At 38.6% G+C, this 27,872-nt stretch overlaps 1 protein-coding gene and 1 pseudogene across 1 annotated transcript; both read right to left on the bottom strand.

Annotated features, from left to right (window-relative positions):
- Nucleotides 1-423: 423 nt before the first annotated feature.
- On the bottom strand, nt 424-22,963 carry GRIN3A (glutamate ionotropic receptor NMDA type subunit 3A). The gene is made up of 2 exons (XM_003407827.4): nt 22,181-22,963; nt 424-1,492 (listed from the first exon to the last, which is right to left on the bottom strand). Exons 1-2 carry the CDS (start codon nt 22,708-22,710, stop codon nt 424-426), a joined length of 1,599 nt encoding a protein of 532 aa, XP_003407875.3. The 5' UTR covers nt 22,711-22,963.
- Nucleotides 20,785-20,903, bottom strand: LOC111749891 (5S ribosomal RNA; annotated as a pseudogene).
- Nucleotides 22,964-27,872: the final 4,909 nt, after the last annotated feature.

Here is a 27,872-nt window from a genome sequence, read left to right as displayed (position 1 = left end):
ATGGTGAAAAAGGATTCTTTGCTATTTAAAATGTGGAGCCTGCTATTTACTTCCAATAATTCCCAAGAGAAGTAATTAATCATTTTAAGAAGTTAGCTTTGGGTGAAAATGCTTTGTGCGAGGGAGGTAAGAACTGATTGTTTCCTGACTATTCTTTCAGGTGGTCAAATAACACAAGGAAAAGCTGCACTAATGGATATTCTATCAGAAAGACTTTCTCTAGAACAAACACCTCCTACAGCCCCTTACTGTTTTTGTTCCATCTAATAAAACACATATGTAGTTCAACCAGACAATAGATTTTGTGACTAGTATCTATTTTTTATCTATAGTTGGCTGAGAGAATATTCTTGTGTTATACAGAACACAGGTGTACTATAGAATAAGACACACATATGGAGTTTTAATGGACAAGAGAGAAAGCTAGGGTAAAAGAAGTATTACCTTAGGGTCATGTATTCCAGAAAGCTCTTCATAGATCTTCTCACCTACCATGACAGCAGCCAAGTTTGCCGTGTATGTGGAAAGGCAAAACATACAGAAAATGGCCCAGAGGTTCATTAGAAACCTTCCAGTCCAGCATTTTGGAGGTTTGATGGCCACTGTTCTGCCAAACAAGAGAGCATAACAGACATTCAAGGCTGAAGAGAAGGAGAAAACTTTACTTCTATTCCGTCCCTTGGGAGTCATACCAAAAGGGCTCTTCCATTCATATAGAGTGAGGAAGATGGCAGTGATGTGCAGAGCCACAAAAATCCCCAGCCACATTGTCCAGTGTAGTGGCCACATGAAGGCTCCAATGGGAGCTGTTGTGTCTCGGGTCCTCACTAAGATGCCCAAGCTGGTGGAGAAGAAAGGGCTGGTGAAATCTATCACCTGGCTTCGTGCAGTATTGATGCTGAAGGAAGTGACTGCCATGTGGGCTGTTCCACTCAGAAGGTCACCCACCAGCCCAGTCCAGTGCCCATTTTTCCAGGCTCCATACTTTCCATCCCCAACAATATAGAGGTCAAAGTCAAAGTTCATGTCTTCTGCTAGCTTTTCCAGTAGATCAATGCAATATCCATAACAGCACTTCTTGAATCTGGTGGGCACTGTATCATTACTGCTATGGAGGCTACTAAAAAGGCTGTCTAATACGAATGAGTCATTAGTCATTGGGTTTAGACAGAGTTGTCCAGCAGGGCACAAGCCTTCATCATCTACCTCCCGTGTGAAGACAAATGGGTGCTCAATCAGGGTAACCACTCTCAGGTGTAGCTTACTTGGGTGTTGTAAGTGGGTTTTGTGCCTCTTGGCCTGCTCTGGCCATATCCCATAGTCCATGACAATCTTCCCCCCCTGCCAGCTGCCCAAGCGAGTCCACATAGGCTTTCCCATGGGGTCATGTTGCAGATTCCAGATGAAAAAGTTGTTTTCTGAGCTGATGATGGTGGAACCTTTTACTTTGATGGAACCACTGAGGCCTCTGAAAGTGGTGTTGGCTAGAAACCTGGCAAAGAGGAGCAAAGGCAAAAAGTCAGGAAGAGAAGTGAGGCAAGAGACAGAAAGAAATGCTATTCCTTGCTTCTTTGTATTAATAAAAAGAAACTCTAGCATTGCCTATAATTTCTTAAGGAATTAATAAGCTGGACTCCTTCCAGGAGATAAGTTCTATTCCACTGAGTGATTGAATGATATCACCCTCATGTTCTAATACCTGAGCCAGGTATTTGACTCTTGGTCTTATTTCAAATCTCCTCATTTCTAGTTAAGAGATGCGTTGTTTTCTGTTGTGAACTGTCAATTATCTATTCCCACAATTTCCCGAGTTATGGAGATTCTTGGCATCTTTAACATGTTAATTTCTACCCTTCACTACATTTGATTGCAACTAGATCTGCTCAATAAATATTTTTGTTGTGGGGAATGAGTTTTAATAAATACATGTAAACTTTTATAATTGCTTAAAAATTGCATTCATAGCAGTAGAAAATAGCCAAAATCTTCTTTCAAATATTGCTCCTTGTAGAGGGGAAACAATCACTAATCTGTCACTGTGTGGCCAGTCAAACCTGCCTGTTGGAGCTTGTGCAGGGAGCAAAGAAAAAGGCAATAAATAGACTCGCAGTTCTCAGGATAGCCTTAGGCTATCTGCCCTCTAAGTCATTAGACAAAAACAATTGGCTCTGGCTTGAGAGAATGCATCTGCCAGAAGTCAACTAAAGAAAAATTACCGACTGAATGATATAGTCATCCCTAACCCTGTGTTAACCCTGTGAACCACGGCACCAGCAGTATGTTTGATCTGGACTAAACAGGAAAACACTTGGTTATGGCCTCTGTCTGTTCTGAGTCTGGGAAGATAAGGTGGCCTGTAAGCTTGTGGCACCTGTGTGTCCTTAATTATGGCCTGTATCAAAGGTCCAGGCTTTGGCATCAGACACACTTGCATTTGAATATTGGCCCAGTCACCTTCCAGCATTGCCCCTTGGACAATTTACTTAGCTTGAAGCTTCAGTTCTGTTTTCATCCATGAAGACTCAAACATGCCGATAATCAGGAAGATGGCGCAGGACCAGACAATGTTTAATTCTCTTATACACAGTCACCATGAGTCAGAGCCAACTTGATGGCAACTAACAACAAGCTTCAGTTTCTTCATCAGGAAAACGATGGAAATAATACTTTCTCTGTTACAAGGGTTGGAAATTATGCATGTAAAGCACATGCAACATCCTCTGACATGAAGCAAATGTTCCAGCTATGGCAGCTATTATTTCATGTCATTCAAGTATCCCCAGGTCACACTGCCAAGTATTTTTATGGGACTTTTCTGGTTGGAGATACAAAATACTGCATTATGATAAAGCCATAAAGGCTACTCAAGGCACATTTCAAATGAAAAGAAACTACGTTGAAATGCAGAATGTAACATAGAAGGCTTTTTTTTAGGAATCAGAGGGTACAAGTCTAAGCTCTCAGCAGAAAACATTCATCATTGCCTGTCGAAAACATTACACTGTAATTTACAAATGCAAATAAAAACAGTAAGAAGTTGTGTTGCCACAGAAGAGACATAGAAAAATCAGGAAGTGTAAAGAATGTACTAATTTTCATTAGAGATATAAATGTAAATCACACCTGAAGATTCTACTATCACTAAATGCAGGGAAACTGTTCATTTTGGTAGACTAGAACCTAGACATAATGATAATTATTCATGCTAGCACTCCCCAATGGGACTCCACTGCTTAAAAAGAGTTTTGTTTTGCAAAAAGTAATGAAGTCTCAGTTATCTTAGATTTGAAAACAAATTTCTTCTTCTCTAAAAAAGCAGGGAGCCAAATCATTAAAGTATACAGATGAATCAAATGATAATCACCTAGGTACTCTAAGGGAAGGGTGGCTGCAATTGTGTTTCTAATGAGCACCCTACTTTTAGATCTGTTAAAACACACATACACCACACTTGCTGACATAGCCTAGGGAACAAAATGGTTAGTAGTAAATAGCTTAATTTCATTTGGTCGATTTAGTGATCAGGAAAGTAAAGTGAAATTTGTAGAAAAAGGAACCTTCATTATTTTAAGAATCTTTGGGGCTTAATGATCATGGATTCTTTAACTGGAAGGACTCCTGAGAGATTATCTGACTAACTATATACTTAAACCAACTTAGGGAAGAAGGCAGTAGAAGTCTTCAGAAATCTTTCAAAGACTATAAAACTCCCTCATTCCAGTAGAACCCACTCCTCATTATGTTGTTAGTTGCTGTTGAGTTGATTCTGGTGACCCTTCTTGCATGCAGAGTAGAAGGGTTTCATACATTCTTAACTGTTTCTGCCATCCAGCTGCCGCATTTCTCATTAAAGGCGGTAAATAACATTTAAGGTGGCCGTGACTGAAGGACAATGCTCAGTGGTCTCTGTGGTGGTCATCTGTCATGGGAAGGCAAATCAATCGGGATCTAAATTCTTCAATTTTCCCAGACCAGAAAACCCAGTGCTTATTTTACTATGTAACTGACACACACACAAAAACTGGGTCCCAGAGAATCCCCATTTATGATGGATAATTTGTACCTATTTTTTTCTTTAGTCTCACAGTGAGGGCAAATCAAAATATCATTGATAGCTTTTATTCATAGTCTCTTTAACTATTTACTTTTTGTAATGACAATGGGTAACAACACTTAAATTCTCAGTATACTAGATAAAAGACTAAATGATTGAGATGCTGCTTTTGCTCTAATTGAATTCTATCATGTTCCCTTTTCTCTTGCTCTGGACTCTTCTTGGATGAGCAAGAAAAAGAAAAATTTGAAATCATTTTATTGGTAAGATAAACTGATACAAGTACTGGACACTGCTCTTAGCACTAAGGTTACAGAGATGAAAGACACACTTAGAGCTCTCACAGAGCTCAAAATCTAGTTATGGGGAGAAAGAAAAGTGAACAGATGATTCAAAACCAGTGTAATGGGAGTCATGATAGAGGTCAACCCAGGTGCCACCGGAAAGGAGATAAAGGGCATCTGCCAGTCTATGGTAGGGGTGCCAAGGAAGGCTTCTTAGAAAAGGAGGCGCCACAGCTGAGTCTTGAGGGAGCAGTTACAGTCAGCTGGAAACAGAAGCTGGAGAACCATGCTGCAAACCTAAGAAGATACATGTGTAAAAGCTGGAGGCAACAGAGTACAGCTACCTGAAGGTTAACAAAACGAAAACCAAACCCGTTGCCGTCAAGTTGATTCCAACTCATAACGACCCTGCAGAACAGAGTAGAACTGCTGCATACAGTTTCCAACGAGCACCTGGTAGATTTGAACTGCTGACCTTTTGGTTAGCAGCCATAGCTCTTAACCACTACATACAAAGTAGTGAGAAATAAGGCTGGAGATGAGGGTGGGGGATGGATGACAAAAGGTCTGAAGCTACGATGAAAGCAATGTGGAGCCACTGAGGAGATTCTATCTAGGGAGGGAAACGTTCATCAGATTTGATTTTAGGATATGGTTTGGAAGAAGGAGGGAGGCTAAACCTAGTTTCACAGGTGAGGGATAATGCTTCTTTCCTTCTCTCCCTTTCTTTCTTTTTCTTTCCCTCTCTCTGCTTGTTTTGTAAGAGGTTTAAGGTGGCAAGGGCTAAGGTAATAGCAATAGGAATGGAGAGGAGATGGTATAATCAAGAGATATTTAATCTTCAAAGAGAAAAGAAGTGACTTTAAATGGGCCAAATGCACAGGATTGCATTTAGTTTATATATCTTACTAAGAGTGTGTGAAACTTGGGTTATGAAAGGTCATACAAACAAGATCTGCTGGAGTTATTACTTGAGTATAAGCTCAGTGTAAGCCCACAGAGCAATGTGGCTATAAGAAAGAAGAAAGAAAAGTTTCTTTAATAGAAATTTGGAACGTGGATCATAGGGAATGATAACCGCCCCCCCCCCCCCCAATAAATAAAACAGTTGCCATGGAGTTGTTTCCAACTTATGGTGACCCATGTGTTGCAGAGTAAGTAGAACTAAGCTCCATGGGGTTTTCTTGGCAGTGACATTTTGGAAGCAGATACCAGGCCATTGTTCTGAGGTGCCTCTGAGTGGATGTGAACCACCAGCCTTTCTGTTAGTAGTCAAATGCTTAAGATTTTGCCTCACCCAGAGACTCCAATAGTACTGTCATACTCTGTGCTGATCAGACTAATGCTCTGATCTAGATATGAACTCTAAATACATCTTCCAGATTCAGGAATGTTATGAAAAAGGTGGAAACTACATCAGGAGGTGGCAAGCACAACAATCTGATGGGGGAGCCGAGTAAAAATAATAATAACAATAATGTAGGAAAAGCAGGTTGGAGCCAGACTACAGAGACCTTACACGTTTGTTTTATAAGACTGGGTTTTATTTAATAGGAAATGAGGAACCATGAAGATTTCTGAGCAATGATATAAACAGAGATCTTCATTAATAATATTGATTTGGAAGCAAATAAAATATGGATATAGGAAGGAAAAGATAGGGACCAGGGGACCACTTGGAAGAATATTACAATCACTGTATCACGGTATGTCCAGAGTCTCAATTTCACTCAATGAGGGAGAACCTACTTAGTACTGTACCACTTAGTACTGTACCTTGCAGAGTGAGTGTTTAACAAAGCAGTTCAGGTATTCATCCTGTTTTTTCTAAATCAGCAAATCTCCCAAGTTACCACTATGCTCAAAAGGATGAGGCTCATTAGTTCACTTGCATTGAGGTATCTTATCACTTCAGCAAAAGCTCCCAATTATGCCACTAACTAAGAATATGTGTTGATCTGTATAGGAGCTGACAAAAAATTTGTACTTTGTAAATTATGCAAAAAATGCTTTTGAGACAGTTCACAGTATAAGCAAGACCAATGTTTAATATATTTACGGTGTATTTTAAAATCCGTATTTGCACACAAAATCTTGACATACTACTAAAGGATTTTCTTATTCATTAAAACAAAGGAACAAAGATGTCAGGACAACAACACATCACCTATTCAATCATTTATTTATTCAACAATATGCATTATGTGTCAGGCACTGTTCTAGGTGCTAACCATATAGCAAGTGAACAAAACAGACAAAAATCTTTGCAGCTTGTATGCAGCTTATACTCTATTGAAGGAGACAGAATAAGTGTGATAAATATGGAATGTGTGTTGGCAGTTTGAATCTACCAGCCACTCCTTGGAAATCCCATAGGGCAATTCTACTCTGCCCTATAGGGTCACTATGAGTAGGAATCAACTTGATGGCAATGGGTTTGGTTTTGGTTTTTATGAGATGTTCGATAGTGCTAAGTGCAAAGGAGGAAAAATAAAGCAAGGTAAAGGGGTAAGAAGTGTCAGGGTTGGTGGCAGTGGGGTGAAATTTTAAAGAGGCCAAGAAATACCTCTCTGAAGAGGCGATATTTGAGTAAAGAGCTGAAGAAAGGAAAGGAGCTAGCCATGAAGGTATCTGGGGAAAGAACATTCCATGTAGGGGGAACAGCTTATCCAACGTCCTTGAACTGGAATTGTTTCTGGTGTGTTGGAGGGATACCCAGACGGGAGAGTTGAAGATGAGGTCAGAAAAAACTTAAGGGGAAGTGGAGTTGAGGAAACAGGATTTTGTAGGTTACTGTAAGGACTTCGTTTTCTCTCTGAGATGGAATGCCATTGGGGGTTTTGAGCAGAGAAATGATATGACATGCTTATGTTTTAACCCACCACCTGTCTGCCAGTTTGTCATACTGTGCTATGATGCTGGAACCTATGCCACTGGTATGTTAAATTCCAGCAGGGTCACCCACAGTGGCCAGGCTAAGACAGACTAGGAAGAAAGGACTGGTGATCTACCCCTAAAATTAGCAAATGAAAATTTTGTGGGTCACAACAGAGTATTGTCTGATATAGTGCTGAAAGATGAGCCCCTTAGGTTGGAAGGCACTCATGAAGATGCTGCAGGACTGGGCAGCATTTCATTCCATTATGAATGAGGTCATCAACTAACAACATATTAACAGGATCATCACACTACTGTGTTGAGAATGGAGTAAAGCAAGACAAGGACAGAAGCAGAAAAACCAGTTAGAAGGTGGTTTCAAACACTCAGCTAAGATGTGATCGTGGTTTGGGCAGGTGGTAGCATGAAGTAGTTGGGTTCTAAATATACTTTGAATCTGGAACTGACAGAATTTGCTCATGGCTCATATATGGTTGCCAGGAAAAGAAGAATAAAGGATACTACTGAGGTATATGCCTGAGCAACTGAAAGAATGGAGTGGCCATTTGTGGAGATAAAGAAAGCTGTAGAAGAATCAGGTTGAGGGTGGAGGAGAAATACCAAAAATTCAGTTCTGCTAATATTAAGCTTGAGATAATTTATAGTCACCCAAATGGAGATGTCAAGTAGGTAGCTGGATTGTCTAATGTTCAGAAATGACATCTGGACCAGAAGACAAAACCAAACCTGTTGCCGTCGAGTCGATTCCAACTCGTAGTGACCCTACAGAACAGGGTAGAACTGCCCCATAGAGTTTCCAAGGAGTGCCTGGTGGATTTGAACTGCTGACCTTTTGGTTAGCAGCCATAGCACTTAATCACTATGCCACCAGGGTTTCCAAAAAATGGTATAAGGAGACCAAATAAGATTATAGTGTAATAACTGTAGATAAGAAGAATAATTGTAGGGCCCTCCAACATTTAGAGGTGGCACAAGTGAGGAAGGAATAGCAAAAGAAATAGAGGAGTAACTAGAAAGGTAGGAGAAAAGCAGGCTGTGTTGTGCTATACAGGCCAAGTTAAAAATATGCTTCAAGGAGATGGCAGATCAACTGTGTCAAGTGCTTCTGATAGGTCAAAGAAGATGAGGACTTCGAACTCACCACTGGCCTTAGAAACTTGTAAGTTGCTAGTGACTTCAAAAGAGTAAATTCTGTGAAGTGTTAGAGCCTAATGCCTGATTGCAGCAATTCAAGGGAGAAGGGGAAGAGAGAAAAGAGAGATAATTCTTTAGAGTTTTATGCTGTAAAGAGCCCTGGTGGTGCAGTGGTTAAGAGCTCAGCCGCTAACCAAAAGGTTGGCAGTTCAAATACATCAGCCAGTCCTTGGAAACCCTATGGTGGCAGTTCCACCCTGTCTATAGGGTCATTGTGAACTGGAATCAGCTTGATGGCAAAGGGTTTTTTGGTAAAGAGAAGAAAACTAGAATAGTGGCTGGAGGGGAAAAAAACAAGTAAAATATACACCCCTGTTATGGAATGAATTGTGTCCCCTCAAAATATGTATTGTAAATCCTAACCTCTATGCCCGTGGTTATAATTGCATTTGGGAATGGTTATCTTTGTTGTAGAAAACCCTGGCTGCGTAGCGGTTAAGTGCTACGGCTGCTAACCAAAGGGTCGGCAGTTCGAATCTGCCAGGTGCTCCTTGGAAACTCTATAGGGCGGTTCTACTCTGTCCTATCAGGTCGCTATCTTTGTTGTGTTAATGAGACAGGATTAGCGTAGGGTGTATCTTGAGTCAATCTCTTGAAACAGAAATGAGATTAAACAAGCAAGTGAAAAGCAGCAGACGGGGAAGAGAGATGCCAAGCCATGCCAAGGTCACCCAGGAGCAAAAGCTCAGAAGAAACAAGGACCTTCCTTCAGAGCCTATAGAGAGATAAAGCCTTCCCCTAGAGCCAGCACCCTGAATTTGAACTTCTAGCCTCCCAAACTGAAAGAAAATAAATTTCTGTTTGTTAAAGTCATCTGCTTGTGGTATTTTTGTTATAGCAGCACTAGAGAACTAAGCCAGCACCCCACTCCCCACACACATATACATATGTTGTGTGTGTGTGAGATGGGAGAGATAATAATCACAGGATTTTACGCTCATGGGAATGATTTGGTAGAGACAGAAAAATTGATGATGCAGAAGAGTCGGGGCAGAATTCCCGGAACAGCCTTAAAAGGGCAAGAAAGGTTGTGATCTAAGGCGCAAGTGGAGGTGATGCTCTTTGCTATGATAACAGTGTACACAAGACAAAGGCAGAGAGTATGGAGCCCAGAGGAAGGAAGGTGAGTGGATGTGAACAAGAGAGTTTGTGGAAGAACCCTTCAGAGTGCTTCAAAATGCTTAGGGCATTTTTAAAGTAAATTATAGGTCTCACTATACTTTCCCGCTCTAACTCACATGAGAGAGGTTCTGTATTATTTTCAAAATGAAGCAGAAGCTATTCTTGAAAGTACAGAAAGCAAAAACTTTCATAAGAAATGTTTCAGGTCATTTTCAGTTGAAATGTTTATTTTTTTTTTTTCCTTCCAACTTGAATGTGCAGGAGTCAAAGTTAAAACTCTCTGGAACTGATATTTTTATAAAATTGTAATTCTTTAATGGCTTTTTCAATCTCTTCTATTAAACTCTCCACTTCTTTGGGTCAATTTTGCAAATAGTATTTTTCTAGGAATTTGTTGCTTTAGACCTGCACGTCATTTACACCAATTTAAGGGTTTCTCTTCGATTTTGGTTCATACTTTATGAATTCCTTCTTTCAAGCCTCTCTTTCTCCTAGTTCCCTTCCAAGTTTTTTGGGGATGAGAATATATTTATGTTCATAGTTTCTTCTTTAGGAATAAACACATTTAAAGCTATGAATATTACATTGAATACAGCAGAAATAGATTTCTGCTTTTATTTATACTCAGATAGTTTATCATTTCAGCCTGTTTCTTTTTGATCTTGGAGTTATTCTTAATTTCTAAATAATTAAGAATTATTATCATCTTTTTCATTATTTCTAAATGCATTAGGCTATGACTAGAGGAAGTGGCCCATAAAATATTTACTTTTTTTATTTTAAAATGTGCTGTGATTTCCTTTGTGACCAAGCCCATAATGACTTTTTGTAAGTGTTCAATGGACAAAAGCAAACAATTTATTTTGGTTGTACACATCAAATGAAGCTTATTGATGGTCTTGCTTTTGCTTTTCGTTTTCTTGATCTTCTATGTTTTTGTAGATCTGACAAACGGCATATACAAATCTCTCACTTTGTGTGAGTGTGTATTTGTGTTTATATTCTATATTTCCGTGTTCTGTTTTGTCTTTTTATCTTAGTTGCCATATTGTTTGGTGCACACATATTTAGTTCAGTCTTTATTGAATTAATACTGTTCTATTCCTCCTCTTGGGATGTATTTTAATATAAACAGATGCTGTAGCTTCAGAAATGCCCCTTTATTGTTTTTTAGATCAGTAAAACTGGCAGCCTACAGTATTTCAACCATGTGTTTTTTATAGTCTATGACAAGATCGTCAATAATTTTCTAACACAATTATTTAAAAATTGGAGGATCGCGGAATCAGAACTTCTTGAAAAAATTAAAAAAAAAAAAAGTAAATCTGGTGACAATGGACCTATATTCCTGAGAGAAAACCATCAGCTGGAGCTGAGTAATGACTGCCTCTTTGACTGCCTCTTCCTCACATAACCTGTGCATATGCCCTGTGCCAGGTAGTGTTTCATTCATTAATATTACATGTCTGGTATTTTAATTTGTGACCTCTGTTTTAGATGGTCATATTACTTAAATTCATTGTGATGATATTTACAAAATTTCTTGGCACAGTGTTTACAGCAAACATTTAATCAATGGTGGCAAAAATTATTTTTTAAATAGCTACCTTTAAATTATGAAATAAATACTCTTTGGCATAGAACCAATCAGGTAGCTTAGCATCTTTTTTCTTCCTACCAGTCAGGGTATATATTACGGAATTGTCCGTTTCTTAAAGATTTGAAAAACAACGCCAGTGAATCATCCAGTTCAGGTGTATTCTCATGATATACGTTGTTGTGCGTGTGCTCTATGCATAGTGACAATGGTAGGCAGTTTGTTCATATCTGTTTCAGGTACTTTTTTGGATTATTCAAATTTTCTACTTGTCAATGTTAGTATCTTGTGTTTTAGTAGAAAATCACTTACTTTATTGACATTTCCAAATTCACTATAATTACAGGTACCATTTTCGTATAATTCAAAAATCTATTTTATATGCCATGTTCACTTTCTTATTTGCAATTTAGCTTTTATTTTTCATAAGGTTTTAAAGAGAATTGTCTGTTTTAATTATTTCTGTAAAACAAGCAGCCCTTGAATGTATCGATTTCATTGTTTTGATGTTTTTCTTTCTTTCCTGATCATAAAACTTGTTTCCTCCTATTACTCATGTTTTTTATCTTTTTCACTGATCGGTTTATTTTCCTCTTTCCAGAATTTAATCACTGACATCTATTAATTTAACCATGACTACTGCTTTGATCATATGATTAAATGATTTTAATGCTACTTGTTCCAGGTACCAAGTACCATGTTGGACGTTTGTGTTGGTTGCTTTCTAAATAGTTAATAATTGTGTTTTTGAGTTAGACCTGATCCAAAGGTGATAGAGGAGGTTGTTTTCTGAAAATTTCAAATGGTTTGAGCTTGGGTTTATTGCACCTTGACATTAAAATTGACTGTTAAGCTCATAGCCTGTTTTATGTGTTAAAATACTGTCATTTGGGTAAATATTGCATTGACTAGTTGAGGTGAGTATATATTATCTGTGGAATGTTAACTGCAATGTTCATCTTAAACTTATCTGATTATTTACATTGTTCATGTACTATCTTTACTTTTTGTTAACTTGCTCTAAAATTTACTAAAGTTAAGTTCAAATCTACTGGAAATACTGACATTTCCGTAAAGTTTTTTCAAACCTGTTGCCTCCTGATTTTTCTTCTATTTTATTCAGCATATCAAGTTTTACTAATATTATGTGTTTATGTTTGTGACAAATCTGTATCTTTTCCAGTTTGTAAGAATCCCATTGTTCCCAGTCTTCATTTTGCAACATATTAATCTACCTTTGTGTTGTTTAAATGGCGCCACCATCCTCATGAGTCTTCTTCTTTCACGCTCCAGCTGTTTATAGGTTGTGCATTTATTTCTACTTTGATCTTTTTCCACTCATCAGCTTATTTCTTTGTACATCTTACTTTTCTCATCTTTTTAAATTGCCCTATTATCTTTGCTTCCCCTCCCCCTTTTTGTTGCCTTCCATAGATCATATCTGTAGATGGGGATATCTAACTTGCTGTGTAAAGCCTTAAAACTTATTTTCCCCTTTGAGGATTTTCTTTTTATCATTAAAAAAAAAAAAGAAATCTATGTCCATATTTTCTTATATCTTGAAAAATGAGCTGAATTTCTTTTCCCATGATCATCTCTTATGATATTAATATTTGCCCCTGAGGAATGAGTAATGTATTCATCCTCCATAAAGCTCGATCAAAGTTTTTATTCTGTGAAAACTTAACTTGGCGTTTTTGCCTTTGCCTTATTAGAAATCTCTGGTTATATTAATTGCAGAGACATTCTTCTAAACTCCCCTGCCCCCCTACCACCAACTAATTCTTGTCCAGTTTACTGGACTCGCCGTTAAGGGTTACTTGCTTTTATGCATTGAATCTAAATATTTGCTTATTGATCACTTTAAATTTAGCTCCAGATCTATCAACTATTGATATATATCAGGACATGTATCTCAATAAAGCCCTTTTAGACATTTTGATCAAGGGTTCTAGAGAGGAATCCTGATGAAAAGAGAAAATTGCAGAATAAAATTTCAAATTCTCATGGACTCCAGACTTTCTGGAACCATGGGGGCTGAACGGACCCCTGAAATTATTGCCCTACATAATCTGTAAACCTTAAACCAAAAATATTCCATGAAGTCTTCTTAAAACCAAGCAATAATTTAGCTTGTAAAAATATCTGCCTTAAGCATGACGCTCTTTTAAGAACTATCTATATGGGATCAAATTGACAACAGCAACTGGAAAGATTAGGTTGGAACCTTAGGGGGCAGCAAGTTAATGCAGGAGGAACAACTCGGAAAAGGAGGGTGAGAATGGTTGCAAAACTGGAAGAAGGTAGTCAATGTCACTGAATTGTACATGTAGGAACTGTTGAATTGGTGTATGTTTTGCTCTGTATATTCTCAACAACAATAAAATAAAAATTTTTTTAAAGCCCTTTTAGTATGAGATGAAGTAATAATCTTAAAAGTTTTCCTTGCTGTTTTTTTTTCTTTTTGGCAGGAGTGGGAAAGGAAAAGAGTTGGGAAGAGGTCCATAGAAGTTCAAAATCCCATCCCTTTTTCGTATGATTCATATCTGCAATTGTAATGAATCTTTGAATCAAAATCTCACATCATCCAAAGTTCTACAATTTTGCAATAATCACATGCTCACGCTTGTGTTGTTTTCTTCTGCTCTTTATTATTGAAGACCCCTGAACGATTCCCTCATACATATTTTCTTTTTGGATAGCATTAATGTCTTTTAGAAATCTTATACCCAATTCTGGTATTTTATAGCCTCAGAAGACTTCTTCTCCAGCTGTCTGAATTATTACATATTTATATTTTCTGTTTGTATTTTGATCCACGTGTGATTTTCCTATTCTTCAAGGCTTTTTTCCAGTCCCTCTTACTCCTAAATTATTTTCTTTTTGTGTCTTCTTATTTTCTTCAAACTCTAAGTTATTTCCCCTCTCCCCAGCATTCTCACAGCTTCTGGCATGTGGGTTAGTCTATAGTTATCTCACTATTCCTTTAACTTTTTCTCTTATTTTTTTATTCTGGCTTTTCTCCTTTCCTCTATTCTTCTTCCTTCCTCTTTTCCTTTTGGTGGACTTTGTACAAAAGAAGTGCTAATATTCTCTCCCGTCAGTAAAGGATCTTAAGTTAGCTCTCGACTATCCCTATTTAACTATTATTTTGTTGCTGCTTCAGCTCCCATCCCATCACCTTCTGAAATCCATCTTGCTTACTTCCTTCTAATTTTTTCAATGTCTCTTTTACCATCTTGCCCTTCTCTTACAGTCCTGGGGACCTTTCTCTGTTAGTCTGGCCAGTTGTTATTAGTTTGGCTTTCACTTTGTAGCCTGTTTCCCTGAAGCAGACCCCTGTGGTATCTGCCTTCCTTTAATGTTAACATGAATTTATCTTAGCCATAGAGTCCATCTATGGTGCAAGTCTGTAGAACATTGCTTTGATTTTATTCTCCACACATGGGGCAGTTCTACAAATTAAGCATTAAATGTAGATGCTTTCTTGAACTATGTGTAAAACAACTCCTTGGCTGTCCTCTCCAATCCTCTTTAGTACCCTGAAGTTTAAGAAGCCCTGGTGGTGCAACAGTGAAGCACTCATCTGCTAACCAAAAGGTTGGCAGTTCAAATCCACCCAGAGCTCTGCAGGTGAAAGACCTGGTGATCTGTTCGTGTAAAGATTACAGCCTAGAAAACCTTATGGGGCAGTTCTACTTTGTCACTAGGGGTCATTATAAGTTGACATTAATTCGATGGCATCTAATGACAACAACCCTGAAGTGTAAGTTTTTGGCTGTTAACCCGATCTTTCACTTTTTAGATGATAAGATCATTCAGGGCATAGGTTTTGACATTTCTCTCCACATTCTAAGTGCCGTATCTTCTGAAGTTTTACCATTAGGAATGAGCTAATCGTCCCTTCCCCATTGCCCTGCTTCATAACATTGCAGACTGTCAAGCTGAAAGAGACTTCAGCATTTATCTAAGCACCTATCACACTAAGGGACTTCTGACTCTCAGGCACAGCACAGTGCTTGGCCAGAGTAACTGCCCAGTAACTGTATGGTAAATGCAATTAAATACACGTCTTCTCCTCCGATCCCACACGTATCTCCTAAAGAGCTCTTCGTCACTCTGCTAGAAGGATGCAGCGCAATCAGCCAGGAAGCGTTTGCACCTGCAATTTACAGATTGTTTGAAGTATTAACATTCCGATACACTTTCCCCAGAAAAATGGAGAGTTTCAAAAGTAGAAATTAATCCAATGGGGAGCCTCTCTGATGATGAAGAATTGAAGAGGAATTGGTAACTGCTGAATTCTAGTCCTCAGGGCAGAGGACCCCACACATTTCAATCACTGATTGTATCACCTTTTAAAACAACATACACAGCTCACCTTTTAAAAAGATTTCTATCAGTTAATGGACAACCGCAATTTAATACATATATATATGTACACACACATAAATCACTGGGATCCATGTTTTGCCAATATCTGCCATATTTAGTTACTTACAAGTAAAACTGTAGGGCAGAGGGAGAGATTCTGCCCTGCTTAACCTTTCCTCAAAAGGAGAAAAATACTAATCTATGTGACTGGGTCATATTTTAATACATATTCTGGGCTGTGTTTCTATTGATGTACTCAGATATGGCGCCCTCTTCTTCCTGTTTCTATGTGGCACAAATGGCAAGAAGCTAGTACTTTTTTTCTCTGCACTTTCTTCTCCCACATGGTCATTCTGTTTCATACTTCTTATCCTTATCCTTGGTTGTTTGCTATGGACTTGGACTCTTCTCCACAATTACGGTCTGTGCCCATCCCTCGGACCGCTCCTGGTTGAGTCGACTCCAACTCACTCTCACTCATGCTGACCCCGTATGCCTCAGAGTAGAGTTGTGCTCCATGGGGTTTTCAGTGGGTGTTTTGGATGTAGACCACGAGGCCTTTCTTCTGAGGCACCTGTAGGTGAACTTGAACCTCCAACTTTTTGTTAGCAGTTAAGCATATTTATTTTTTCCACCACTCAGGGACTCCACTCTGTGTAATGCTCCAACTTAATTCACCCTAGCTCTCTGAATCCAGTCCCACTACTGGCCCAGGTGGCTGATATCCTTTACAGTGTTACTTTGGCGTAACCCTGGCAATGGGAGCATTATGCAGTATTTGTTAGTCAGGCATCCCTCTGAAGGGTTGAGGGCTTGGACACTGAAGTGGCCTTGAGAGACAGATCTAGAATTCAGAGTAGACCTGCCAGATTGCCCTCTATTGCCCCATACCTTTTTGAGACATTTCCAAATTTTACAGTAGATGCATACAAAGTACAAAAGTCAACAAAGAACACAATTTCCTCTCAGGCAGATGAAAGCTTGGAGACTTTCCTAATTTGGAAAGGTTCCAGTGTAAAATCTGATGTGTCTGGGATCCTAGATTAAGTCACTCTGAGCTGTGTTCATCAAAATAAGATCCTGAGGGAATATACATTTTCCAGCATCTCTTATTTGAGGCCCCCATGACTTACTGAAAGTTTTGGACTCAGCTCTTGTCATTATGAGTGACATAGAAGGAGGAGGAAGCTCAAAGGATACCAGCCAAATTAGTCAAGCGACAGGGTTTCCTGTTGGAACATCTAGAAACACGTACCTTAAGTATTGATCCTTGAGCTTAATCAAGGCATGTGTTTTCTGCAAGTACCAACTTATCAGTAACTCAAGCAGAGAATGCTACTTACCAGTAATAGCTCAACACGCTAGGTCATTCCACAAGTAACAGGTTCACCTTGGGGCTCCAGAGAGCCAGTGTCACCAGCATCCTGGCTTCCACGTTCAATGCAACTTTAAAAAATGCAACATTTTTTAAAGTATGTGTAGAAACACAAAGGCTCAGTAGACGGCCTTAGGACACGAAAACTCATACTTGAATAATCATGCCTCCTAATTTATATAACTCTTGGCTCAAAGAATATAAATTACAGAGTAATAGGGCTCCAATTATGGAAGGCTTATATTAATCCTGAAAGAACCTGGGACTTGAATTTAGATGAACTGGTTTAAATCTTTTCCTTCAAGGTAATAGCTGAATGACCTTAGGTATGGCATTTAACTTTTTGAGGTAGTAATACCTGTAAATGAGGAAATTAAAGTTCAAAGAGTTTAAATAGCTCTTTCAGGATCTCAAAGCCGGTAAGCTGTAGTAGTGGTGGGCAGGGGTATCCAACACAACTATATCATGGAGCCTTCAAGTTCTTCTGGAACTCATCTAATGTCCAGGAATGAATCAGGGACCATCATCATTTTATATCATGAGTTATCTGAACGGACATTTGCTTCAGTTTTTTTTTTTCCCCCTGAAGCTTTCCTAGTGCCTCACAGTATGTGGCACATAATAAAACCCATTGCTGTTGAGTTGATTCCAACTCATTGTGACCCTGTAGGACAGAGTAAAACTCCCCCGTAGGGTTTCCAAGGAGTAGTTGGTGGATTTGAACTGCAGCCTTTTGGTTAGCAGCCGAGCTCTTTACCACTGCACTGCCAGAATGAATAAAAACAACATTTACTACCAATGAAAGGCTAGTGAATCTTGGTTATTGCTATGCTATGTATACACAAAGATGAACAAGACTTGGAGGGGAAAGAGTCTCTAGCATGTTGGATCATGCTTCAGGGGCAACTCAGGAGGGCATCAAGCAATGCTGGCTAATGCCAGAGGATAACCATGGGTGGAATGGGTGTTGTCCAAAGGAAAATGAATAACCAAAGCGCCTGGCCAAGGCAAATGGGGAGTTAAACAGCACAGCCTTTTCTAGTGGGGGTTATAAGTTCCCAAAGGGCAGGGCTACTGTTTTCTCTTCTCTGTATCTCTAGCACTTAGCCAGTGGCCCGGCTTAATATTAGTAAGCTTCAACAAATTTTTTCTATGAATTAATCACTGCCTACTTGATACAATTCCCAAAGTATACAGAACTAACTACAGAAACTGTTCAAACAAAAAAGGCAGGGTTTGCAGCCTACTTGAAAACAAGAATATCTGTCAGGACTATGATTGATTAGATCAAAGAACAGAAAGTGTCTCTCAGAGTCTAGACTCTTGGAATGCTTAAAGATGGGACAACTGCCCTTGACCAGGCTATGACTAATCCAGGAAGTTCATTCTCCAGGAACAATGGATTCATCAGCGCCTGGGGTCTTTAACAGAAAAGCATGGGCAAATCCTAACCCTAAGTCCTCAAACTCCTGCTCACTCTCACCAGAGTCTGGTGTTCAGAATGTAGCAAGAGAGTCACTGTGGGCAAAGCTAACACCTAATTTGAGAAACAAAAATCATTTTTTGTATCCTAAGGTGTGTTGGTGAAGGTGTGTGTGTGTTTTAATTACTTGCAAGGCTTTTATGCCGCATTCTTTTATTTGGTTAATTCGTTACAGGATTTTGATTTTATTAATGTCATGGCTAATGTTCTGCCATTCAGCTGATATCCACTATCCATATAAAATGCAAACTCCTTAGCCTGACATAAAGCCCTGAGTGCTGTGCTAGCAAATTAACTACCTTTCCAGAATTATCTCAAATCCTCTCTACGTGCAACTTATGCTCCAACTGGACTAAACTTCTCTTTCAGATCTTGGTGAATCTGCATATGCCGTTTCCTGTACTTTTCAACCTTGCTGCAAACCAGAAAACTCCTATTCATTCACCAAAATCCAATTTCAGTATTTCACCCTCATCATGAGTCTTTGAGAAGAGTTAATAATTTCCTCCTCTTTGTATCTGAACATATCTCTATTCTTAAAAATCACTTATCCATTGTTTTATACATATTTAGTCATTTTTTGGCCTCATGCACTAGACCGTCAGCTTCTAAATGTCAGAATTCAAGTGTTCATTTTTGTCTACTTGCCCTTGTTCAACAAATGGCCATTGGCTGCGCAAAAATATCTATACACATGTGTACGCAGTGATACTATCAAAACAATACCAAACATAATTGCTCCAAACTCAAATCATTAACATTTAATAAAACACTTGCAAATAACTTGTTCCAGATAACAGTATGAACTTGGTTTTGTCTCCATTTAGTTACGACGGACATTCGCTCTGGCACATGGGGATCTGGGAAGAATAAAATCCCTTATACCTGTAATTATGTCTATGTAGCCTGTCATGAGAAATGATTTTTGTAGTCTAAAAGCCTATACTGAAAATGCTGCGTTTTTGGTGATTTCGTTAACATTTTAAAATGTTAACAATGCTGTCAGCCCAAACTGAAAAGGACTGCGTGAGAAATGAAAGCTTGCATAACTCTGACATCGGCTATTCACTGCTGATTCTCCTCATGGATTTCATTATGCAGTGAAGACGTAAGGTCAGTCTCACAAAATTGAGGAATAATTAAGAAAATTACTGTATGCAGATATGACTTAAGTGCTAAGAGTAACTGTCTAGAAGATTGCATTAAACAAAATAAATAAGGATGGTGAAAAACCCACAAGTGTTTTATGGCTTAAGGCAGCTTTTCAGTTATTCACTATAAAGATTCCTTCTAGGGTTTTGCCCCCTTCCTTTGACCCTTGCTGAAACTTTCTCTTTGACTCTATTCCTCAGGGAGTTTGAGAAGTTCTAATCATATTTTCTGAAGTTCTTTGAGTTCAGTTCTCAAACATGTCCAAGGGGACTAAAATATTGTCACTGACCCTTATATATTGTGAACTGCTGCCAGGCTCCAACCCTTACATTTTCTTCTTTAAAACTTCCAAAGTCTGTAGTATAAATAACATTCAAAAACAGCACCAAGGGCAGAGGTTACTCATTAACCTAACATCCCACCAAAAGAAAAAAAAAAAAAAAGAAGAAAACCAGACCCCCCCAAAAAAAAACCACTTATAACATCTAAATATAGTATTTTAAAATTTAGACAATATTTTATTTATCTATCAACCTCCCATTTTTTTTCTACAGCGACAGATGATGCGGGGTGTCAGTAAAATATAAAACTTCCTTTCCTTCCTAAGCCAATTTTAATTAACAGTCTATTAAGTGCCTGAAAAAAAAAATTTTTTTTTTTTATCAGACTAGGCTGAATAACTAAAATTTTTTTTTTCTGCTTAATGGAGTCTATATTCTAGCTGAGGAGTCAGACACATAATGATGATGAAAAGGGCTGAGTATCATCATATAATTTCAAGTGCAAAGTGCCATGGGACCTTGTGGAAGGAGGCATATCATTCTATATAAATTATATCTTGAGGTGCCAGACTGAACAGTTTGATCTTTATAAAATGAACCCCCCTAAGGTGTATTATGGAAACCCTGGTGGCACAGTGGTTAAGAACTACTTCTGCTAACCAAAAGGCTGGCAGTTCAAATCACCAGGCACTTCTTGGAAGCTCTATGAGGGCAGTTCTAATCTGTCCTTTAGAGTCGCTATGAGTAGGAATTGACTCGACGGCAATGGGTTTTTTTTTTTTTTTTTTTGGTTTAAAGTGTATATGGAGCCCTGGGGGTGCAGTGGTTAACCAAAAGGTAAGCAGTTCGAATCCATCAGCCACTCCTTGGAGACCCCATGCGGCAGCTCTACTCTGTGCAATACGGCCACTATGAGTCAAAATCCAACTGATGGCAGAGGGTTTGGTATTTTTTTTTTTAAGGTGTATGCAACCTACAGCACCCGGTATTCCCAGGCGGTCTCCCATCCAAGTACTAACCAGGCCTGACCCTGCTAAGCTTCCGAGATCAGATGAGATCAGGTGCGTTCAGGGTGGTATGGCCATGGTATGCAACCTAAGTCAACAGATACTCCTCTCTGTAGTTTCTAAACATTACCAGGATCCAAAGAGAACTATTTTTCTTATAGTCTCCATTTCACATGAGACAGAAAGAAGCTAAGTAGCTAAATGTAGTTTTCAAGGAAATTTTTCCTATGTCTGCTGTTTCTAACTGTCCTTTCCAAAATAATGACAAGAAATTATAAATCAAGGTTCGTCCATATGTTTGTGGAGAAGGAGAATGTTTCTTATCCTATATAAAATTCTGAGCCTCAATTATGTGCTACTAAGGAAATAGTGGATTAAGTCTGGATAGTTGCTATAAAATAAAAGGATAGATTTTAATTTTGTGGAAATTTAAATATAATAAGGGGAATAACTGAAAGTTCAGATGATGAGAGAACATCTAATTTTATCATTAACAGATCCCTAATAAATAAATTTTGATTTTGTTTTATTAAAAATTCTTAGGGAGTTTATAAGTCTTTCCTTGCACATGGTATATGTAAATATATATCCATACATATATATAATTAAATGGAAAATGCTTAGGGCATCCTGAATCCTTGGGAAACGGTCATGTCTTCCCTAAAGGCTGGACACTGTGAGGCTGCCTTGGGCTCCTTCATTCAATACAGTCAGCTGGCCCTGATTTGGGAGGACTGCCTAAAAATGAGGCACAGCCCAGAACTAAGCCTTCACTTCTGAGAGAGCAATAATTCTCTGACTCAGCCTCTCTAGCCAGAAGTGGCCCTTTCCAGAAGAAAGTCTAGGCCCCTATAAAATATCCTTTAAGAATATTCCTTTTTTCCCAGAGATCATGAAAATCATTTCCACACAATAAGTTATTCTTTAATTTAAATGGGTTTTTTTTCATTCTAGCTCTGAGACAGTTTGAAGAACTGGAGAAGAAAGAGACTTAATTCAAAATAGTAATGATGATCATGATGGTGATAATAATAACAATAATAATATCTCTTGTGGTATTCTTAGTACATTATCTGTTTGTCTATCTACCCACCTACCTACCTATCTATACATCTAATCTAGCACAACAACTCCATGAGCAATAGGATCTACTGTTATACCCGTTTTATATAAAGGAAACTAAGACTCCGAAAAGTTAAGTACCTTGACCAAGTCACACAAGTAGTAAGTGGTACAGCTGAAATTCAAGGTCAGATGGTCAAGAGTCCATGCCTTTAAACACTATACCGCCTCAAGCACCAATTTTACTTTCTGTCACGGCCCTATAAATAGGAAGGCAGACTAGGTCTGGCATCCTACCTTGATAAATATTGTCCTGACGTGAGATTTGCAGTTTCCACGTCCATGCAGTTCATCGTGCTGGGAATGAGAGCAAGCTCTGGCTGGATCATTGTGGCTGTGGCTACAGCTCTTGCAACCAGCTCCATGGCATCCTGTACGTAGTACTCAAAGACAAACTGTGTTGTTCTTCCATGAGCAATGAGTCCTACGGGCAGACCTTCTGTCCTCAGTTCCTCCACATTCTGGGAATCCCCCAGCACCCAGTGGAGCTCAGGGAGTGTTACCCCAAAGTGGGTGGTGATTTGGAAAATCCGCCGGATACTTTCCATGTGGCAGCCAAACATCACCATTGTGGGTGTGCTGTTCTTAATGCTTTCAAGCTGCACCTGCAGGAAGCTCAAGAGGTCCTCGGTGGAGGAGAGGTTGGCGGTGATGGTGATGACAGAGCCAAGGTGAAACTTGGAATTATTCTGGGTAAGGAGGAGGAAGTCGGTGATGTTCCAGTCTTCCTGGCACAGCAACAAGCTAAAATTGTACCAGTTGTTCATGGTCAGGATTGAGACAGTGACATCAGCATCAGAACTTAATGAATTTTCTAAACTCAGTTGTAGGTGAAGGGGATTCTGTGTTTAAAGATATGAAAAAGAAGAATTAGAAAGCATTGGCCAAAGACTATTAACAGAGGGCATTTTTTATTTCTTACACAACTTAACTTTTTTTTTTTTCCCTGCAGTATACAAATTCCCATCATTGAGAAAACCATTCTCCTTGTCTGATGGGACTGCTGAGTCCTTATAACTGATTCCCTGGTAGTTTCTGCTCAGAGTACTAGAAGGCAGACGGTTCTTGATATAAATGTCTGGGATGACACAATCATACATTTGGTCTTAGATTTTTATCAAGCTTGTCTACTTCCTCACAGACCCCTTTATGCACCTCATTTCTTAAATCACTGTTGTTAGCTTATTTGTTAAGCTTTACTCTCAGATGGAATAATTGAAAGAAATTACTTTTGCTTTCTTTCAAAATTAGCCTCAGAGGCATCTTAACAGAGTGCAGGTGCTTGTGTAAGGACAATACAGAAAATGGATGTATGGTTTCCTAAACCTCTTTTAGCCCCTTAAGGAAGGCTCTTTTAGACACTTTCTTGGGATAATTAGCAATATATAAATCAAGGTTAGTGTTTAGTCCCATACCGATGGCTCAATTATGTATCTGTATCTACTCAGATTGAATTCTTGCTGTGAAAAGTGTGCCATTTGAATACATTTATGAAACTTCCATTACAATTTCATCTACTTATGGGACTCACCAGCTCAACGAAGGAAAAGTATCTTATTTGAAAAGTCACAATTATTCATCATATAGGTGAAGTGGAAATAGCCTTTAAATAAAATAAATTTAATTTTTCTCCCTGAGGGCACACCTTTAATATATTCATTTATAACATGAGCATCCTGAGAATGTTTAGCACAATGCCTTACATATCTTAGATGCACAATAAATATTGATTAAATTGAACTAAAAATTTTTCCATTAGGCCGTTTGTGAGAATTCACCCAGCATTTAGGTGGATAATATGTGTAAATAAAGAGAGAGGCCTTTCAAAGTCAGGTTTAATGTCCTTGTACAAAAGGAATGGAGAGTGGACTCTCCCTACCCCCAAAAAATGCGTAGCAAGAGATAGGATTTGAGCTGAGCTTTGAACTCTTTTGAAGGATTGAAAGGGTTTTGATATGAGAACAAGGAATGAGCATTCCAAGGGGGTTTACAGGAGGGAAACTATGGTCAAAGACAGGAAACGAGAGCAATTATGGTGGTCCGTAAGACAGAGTCTAAAACTTTATTCTGAGAGTTTGACTACTGTCCTTCCAAATTAAGCTTTTTAGCAGGGATTTTAGAGGATTATCTGTGGGCAGCATTCATCAGGGAGAGGGAAAAAAGCCTTTTAGTATCTAGATTAGGGGCTAAGGGTTTGAGCTGAAAGCTCAAAATCTTTTTTTTTTTTTTTTAATTAAAAAAGATTTAGTGACAAGATTGAATGTGGGAGGCAAAAGAGAGGGAGGGGTCAAAAGCCAGGAGACAGTCGCCAGGAAGTAGCTCCTGGTTTCCAGATAAGCTCTTTAGGTGAGAGGTTTGGTGGCTTCACTTCCTTGCTCCTACTTTTGATTTACATAATTTGTTCCAGAAAGTTCCTTCTGTCTTCCTCTTTTAGCTTCCTTCCTTTCCTCCTTCCTTTTTATTTCCGTCTCTGCCTTAACCCGCTTCCCAAAGCAAAGAGCAATGTAAGGCAAGCTATACATTTAGCTGGAAGGAACAAATTATTCCCAACTGTTTTCTTGGCCTCAGCTCCCTATTCTGCTGCCAGTTTTCTTTCTAAAACACAAATATGACTGTCATTCTTCTGTACCATAACCTCTGAATCACCAATAGGACAAATCTCAAAATCAATAGTATGGTTTAGAAAGCCATTCCTAGTTTCCAGATTCACCTCCAGCACTTCCAAACACACCAAGACAAGTCACACTGAATAATTTGTTTTTCCCATATTAAAACCAAAAAAAACAAACCCATTGCCATCAAGTCGATTCCAACTCACAGTGACTCTACAGGACAGAGTAGAACTGCCCCATAAGACTTCCAAGGAGCAGCTGGTGGATTCGAACTGCTGACCTTTTAGTTAGCAGCCGAGCTCTTAACCACTGTGCCACCAGGGCTCTTTCCCATATTAGAGGCACACCTTTTCACACCTAGACAAATCTGACTAGTCTGACTATGCTGATCACTCTGCATGAGGGAAAGGATTTGCCTGCATTCATATTCAAGAGCTTCAAAACTCAGCTTTCTTATGCAAATTTCCAGAAACTTTTTTTTTTTGTAGTGTTTACTAATGTTTCTGCTGCTGATCTTTTCCTTTTCTCGAAACATTTTTGCCCTGTTGATTTCCCACAATGGTGAACTGGATTTTTGTTTACTGCATTTAGTTCCTCTGAGTGCTGACCAGGCAGAATTCATCGTCTCTTATCTGTGTCATGGTGGCACTTTGTTCATCCGTCTATTAAAGAACTCCACACTACAGTGTAACTATTTGGTTAAGTGTTTATCTTCCACACTAGACTGGAAACTTCCTTAGGACAAGGACATATCTCAACCATCTCTTTAGTGCAGTTCATAGCTAACCGGAGATAGTATTTGTCAAGTTGGATTTCTCTTTTGCTTACCACAAGTCTTGTAAGTAAACTCAAAGACTGGGAAGAAAGCCATTTCTAGCAGAGCTTTAAGACACATAGTGTACCCTCAGTTGGCACAAAGACCCATCCAACAACTACCTCCAGAGGGACTCACTAAATCAGCGTGTGAGAAACAAGCTGTAATGAAGGCAGGGGTGGGAATGTTCTCTACTTCCTGAACAGAGGACTGAAATTAAGCTACTCAGATTAAGCATTTAGCACCAGACAGAGGAACAAATGTATTTGACACAAGAGAGAGACATGGGTGTGAAATGTGGATTCTGCTAATGGATAATGATTAATCCATAGACTCACACCAGTCCCTAAAAACAACTCTATTGAGGAATTGCAGATGTTGAAGTCAGTCCGTTCACAGACTTAAAGGGCCTGATTCTTCAAACAAATATTTACTTAAATAGTGGTTTAGAGACATCTAGTTAAATATCATTTATCTAGCAGCATCTCCCAATTTCTCTCCATATAATGATAAAGGCAAACACACACACACACACACACACAAAGATATAAAAACTTATAACACTAAAATTCAAAGCTGATAGTAACTGGTTTGCCAAAATCTGGAACAAAATTAAAGAAGACCCATGGAACCAAATTGAGAATCAAAAGCTCTGTCCGACATGTGGTTTGCTGTTTGTAAATGACCAGATCCATGCATAACCTGAAAGGCGGTTTAAAGCTTTTTGTTTTGTTTTGTTTTAAAATTCACATTGTTTGCCTACTAAATCAGACCTAGAAACAGAATAGCCCAAGAAGCTACGCAGATAGACTGGTGCATTAAACTTATTAATGCATTAAATTTATGTAAATTAAAATACACAGGATCAGGAGAGGGAGGCAGAAAATAAGAATTTAAATAGTACTGGTAATTCTCATTCCCCTGAATGAGTGTATTCTTGATGCAATTTCCAAAAACATAGGGCAGAAAGTGTGGATGGGGAATGGCGATGTTGCTATGCACTCATGGAGTATAACCCCAATAAGTCAAGTGCAGAGTTGGAGGAAGACAGGAATCATCAAAAGGCAATGTGGTGGGTTCAGAGTGTCAGAAAATCACTGAGGGGTGTAGAGGAAGACTGCTTAACCTGCTATGGATCACAGTGTATTTATAACTAATAAAATATTCCACTGACATAAAAATCAGGCAGGCCAGAATGGTAAGAAATTCTGGAAAAAGAAAAATGACCAACACACTTTACCTTAGCGGATACTCAGACACAATAGAAAGTGAGATTTTAATAAAACAATAATAATTAAAACAGGGAAGTACTAACAAAAGGATTGACAGGTAGATAAATGGAACAGATGTTATTAATATGTAAAGAAGTACCTAGATTGAATAAATAAAATTAACCTTATAAATGGAAAACAATAAAGAAATAGAGAAGATATATATATATTGTTTGAGATTAAGAGTAGAGAAAATAGATTATTTGGAAAAATAATATCATTTAAATTCCAAATTCCACCAGATATTAAAAATAAATTCTAGGCATTTTCTAGACAAAGTTTACAAAATATAAAGAGTATTTACTAATCAATAAGAAATAGAATCCTTGACTGAGCACTCATTCAATCAATAAAAATACTTCTAAGCCCCTACTACGTGCCATGTCCTCTACAAGGCATTTTCTGTCATCTATACTCTACTGGGTGAGAGAGAAACAATATATAAGTAATTAGATAAATAAATGCTTTATATGAGTATAAATTATAGAAATTACTCTAAATGAAACTAACTGGGTGTAGCAAGTGTGACAGAGGGGAAAACGAGTCCCAGGAAAAGTTTAATAATTATGATTAGTAGGGGTTAGTAAACTCAAGTTTTTTTTTTTTTTGTAAGAACACTCTCTAATTGGGACTTCAGAAAAAAAATAGGGAGTGTATTTGAAAATGACAGATCATCACATCAGTAAGTACACATAAAGATTTTATCAGAGCATATGCATTTAACTAAAAATACGGTCTGATTTTGATCATCCACTCTTCTTTTCTGGGTAGTATCTTTTTATTCTCAGATAATTGCTTGGAGCCACCACCTGCTTCTGTATTGCCTGTCTTTGCTTCTGCATTGTCTCCTCCAGTAGTGTCTACAATGTTCTTAAGTCCCAAACTGTCCTTGCTGGCTCAGCCCTTTCTTCTGCAGTAAAGCTGAGCTTTCCTCTCCACTTTTGAGAGGCAGTAAAATACCTTGGTTAAGGGCTTTTGGCCTAGTAGTCAGGCCAAAACCATTGCCATCATGTCAACTCCAACTCATAGCGACTCTATAGGACAGAGTAGAACCACCCTGTAACGTTTTCAAGGCTGTAAATCTTTACAGAAGCAGACTGTCACATCTTTCTCCCACGAAGTGGCCGGTGGATTCAAACCTCTGACCTTTCAGTCTGCAGCCAAGCCCTTAACCACTGCACCACCAGGGCTCCCTGTCAGGCCAAGGTATGTTTAAAACTTGACTGCTTCAT

The sequence above is a fragment of the Loxodonta africana genome, chromosome 9 (genome assembly GCF_030014295.1).
Source record: "Loxodonta africana isolate mLoxAfr1 chromosome 9, mLoxAfr1.hap2, whole genome shotgun sequence".
NCBI classification, from domain to species: Eukaryota; Metazoa; Chordata; class Mammalia; order Proboscidea; family Elephantidae; genus Loxodonta; species Loxodonta africana.
Note: the sequence above shows the minus strand (reverse complement) of the source record. Positions and strands in the feature narration are given on the sequence as shown.

What these genes read in the sequence shown, in the direction of transcription:
- GRIN3A (XM_003407827.4), bottom strand. Translation starts at nt 22,710, where the DNA reads ATGAACAACTGGTACAATTTTAGCTTGTTGCTGTGCCAGGAAGACTGG. An exon ending in TCAGGACAATATTTATCAAG is followed by an intron (nt 1,493 to 22,180) that starts GTAGGATGCCAG and finishes CCTCTTTGCCAG; the next exon opens with GTTTCTAGCCAACACCACTT.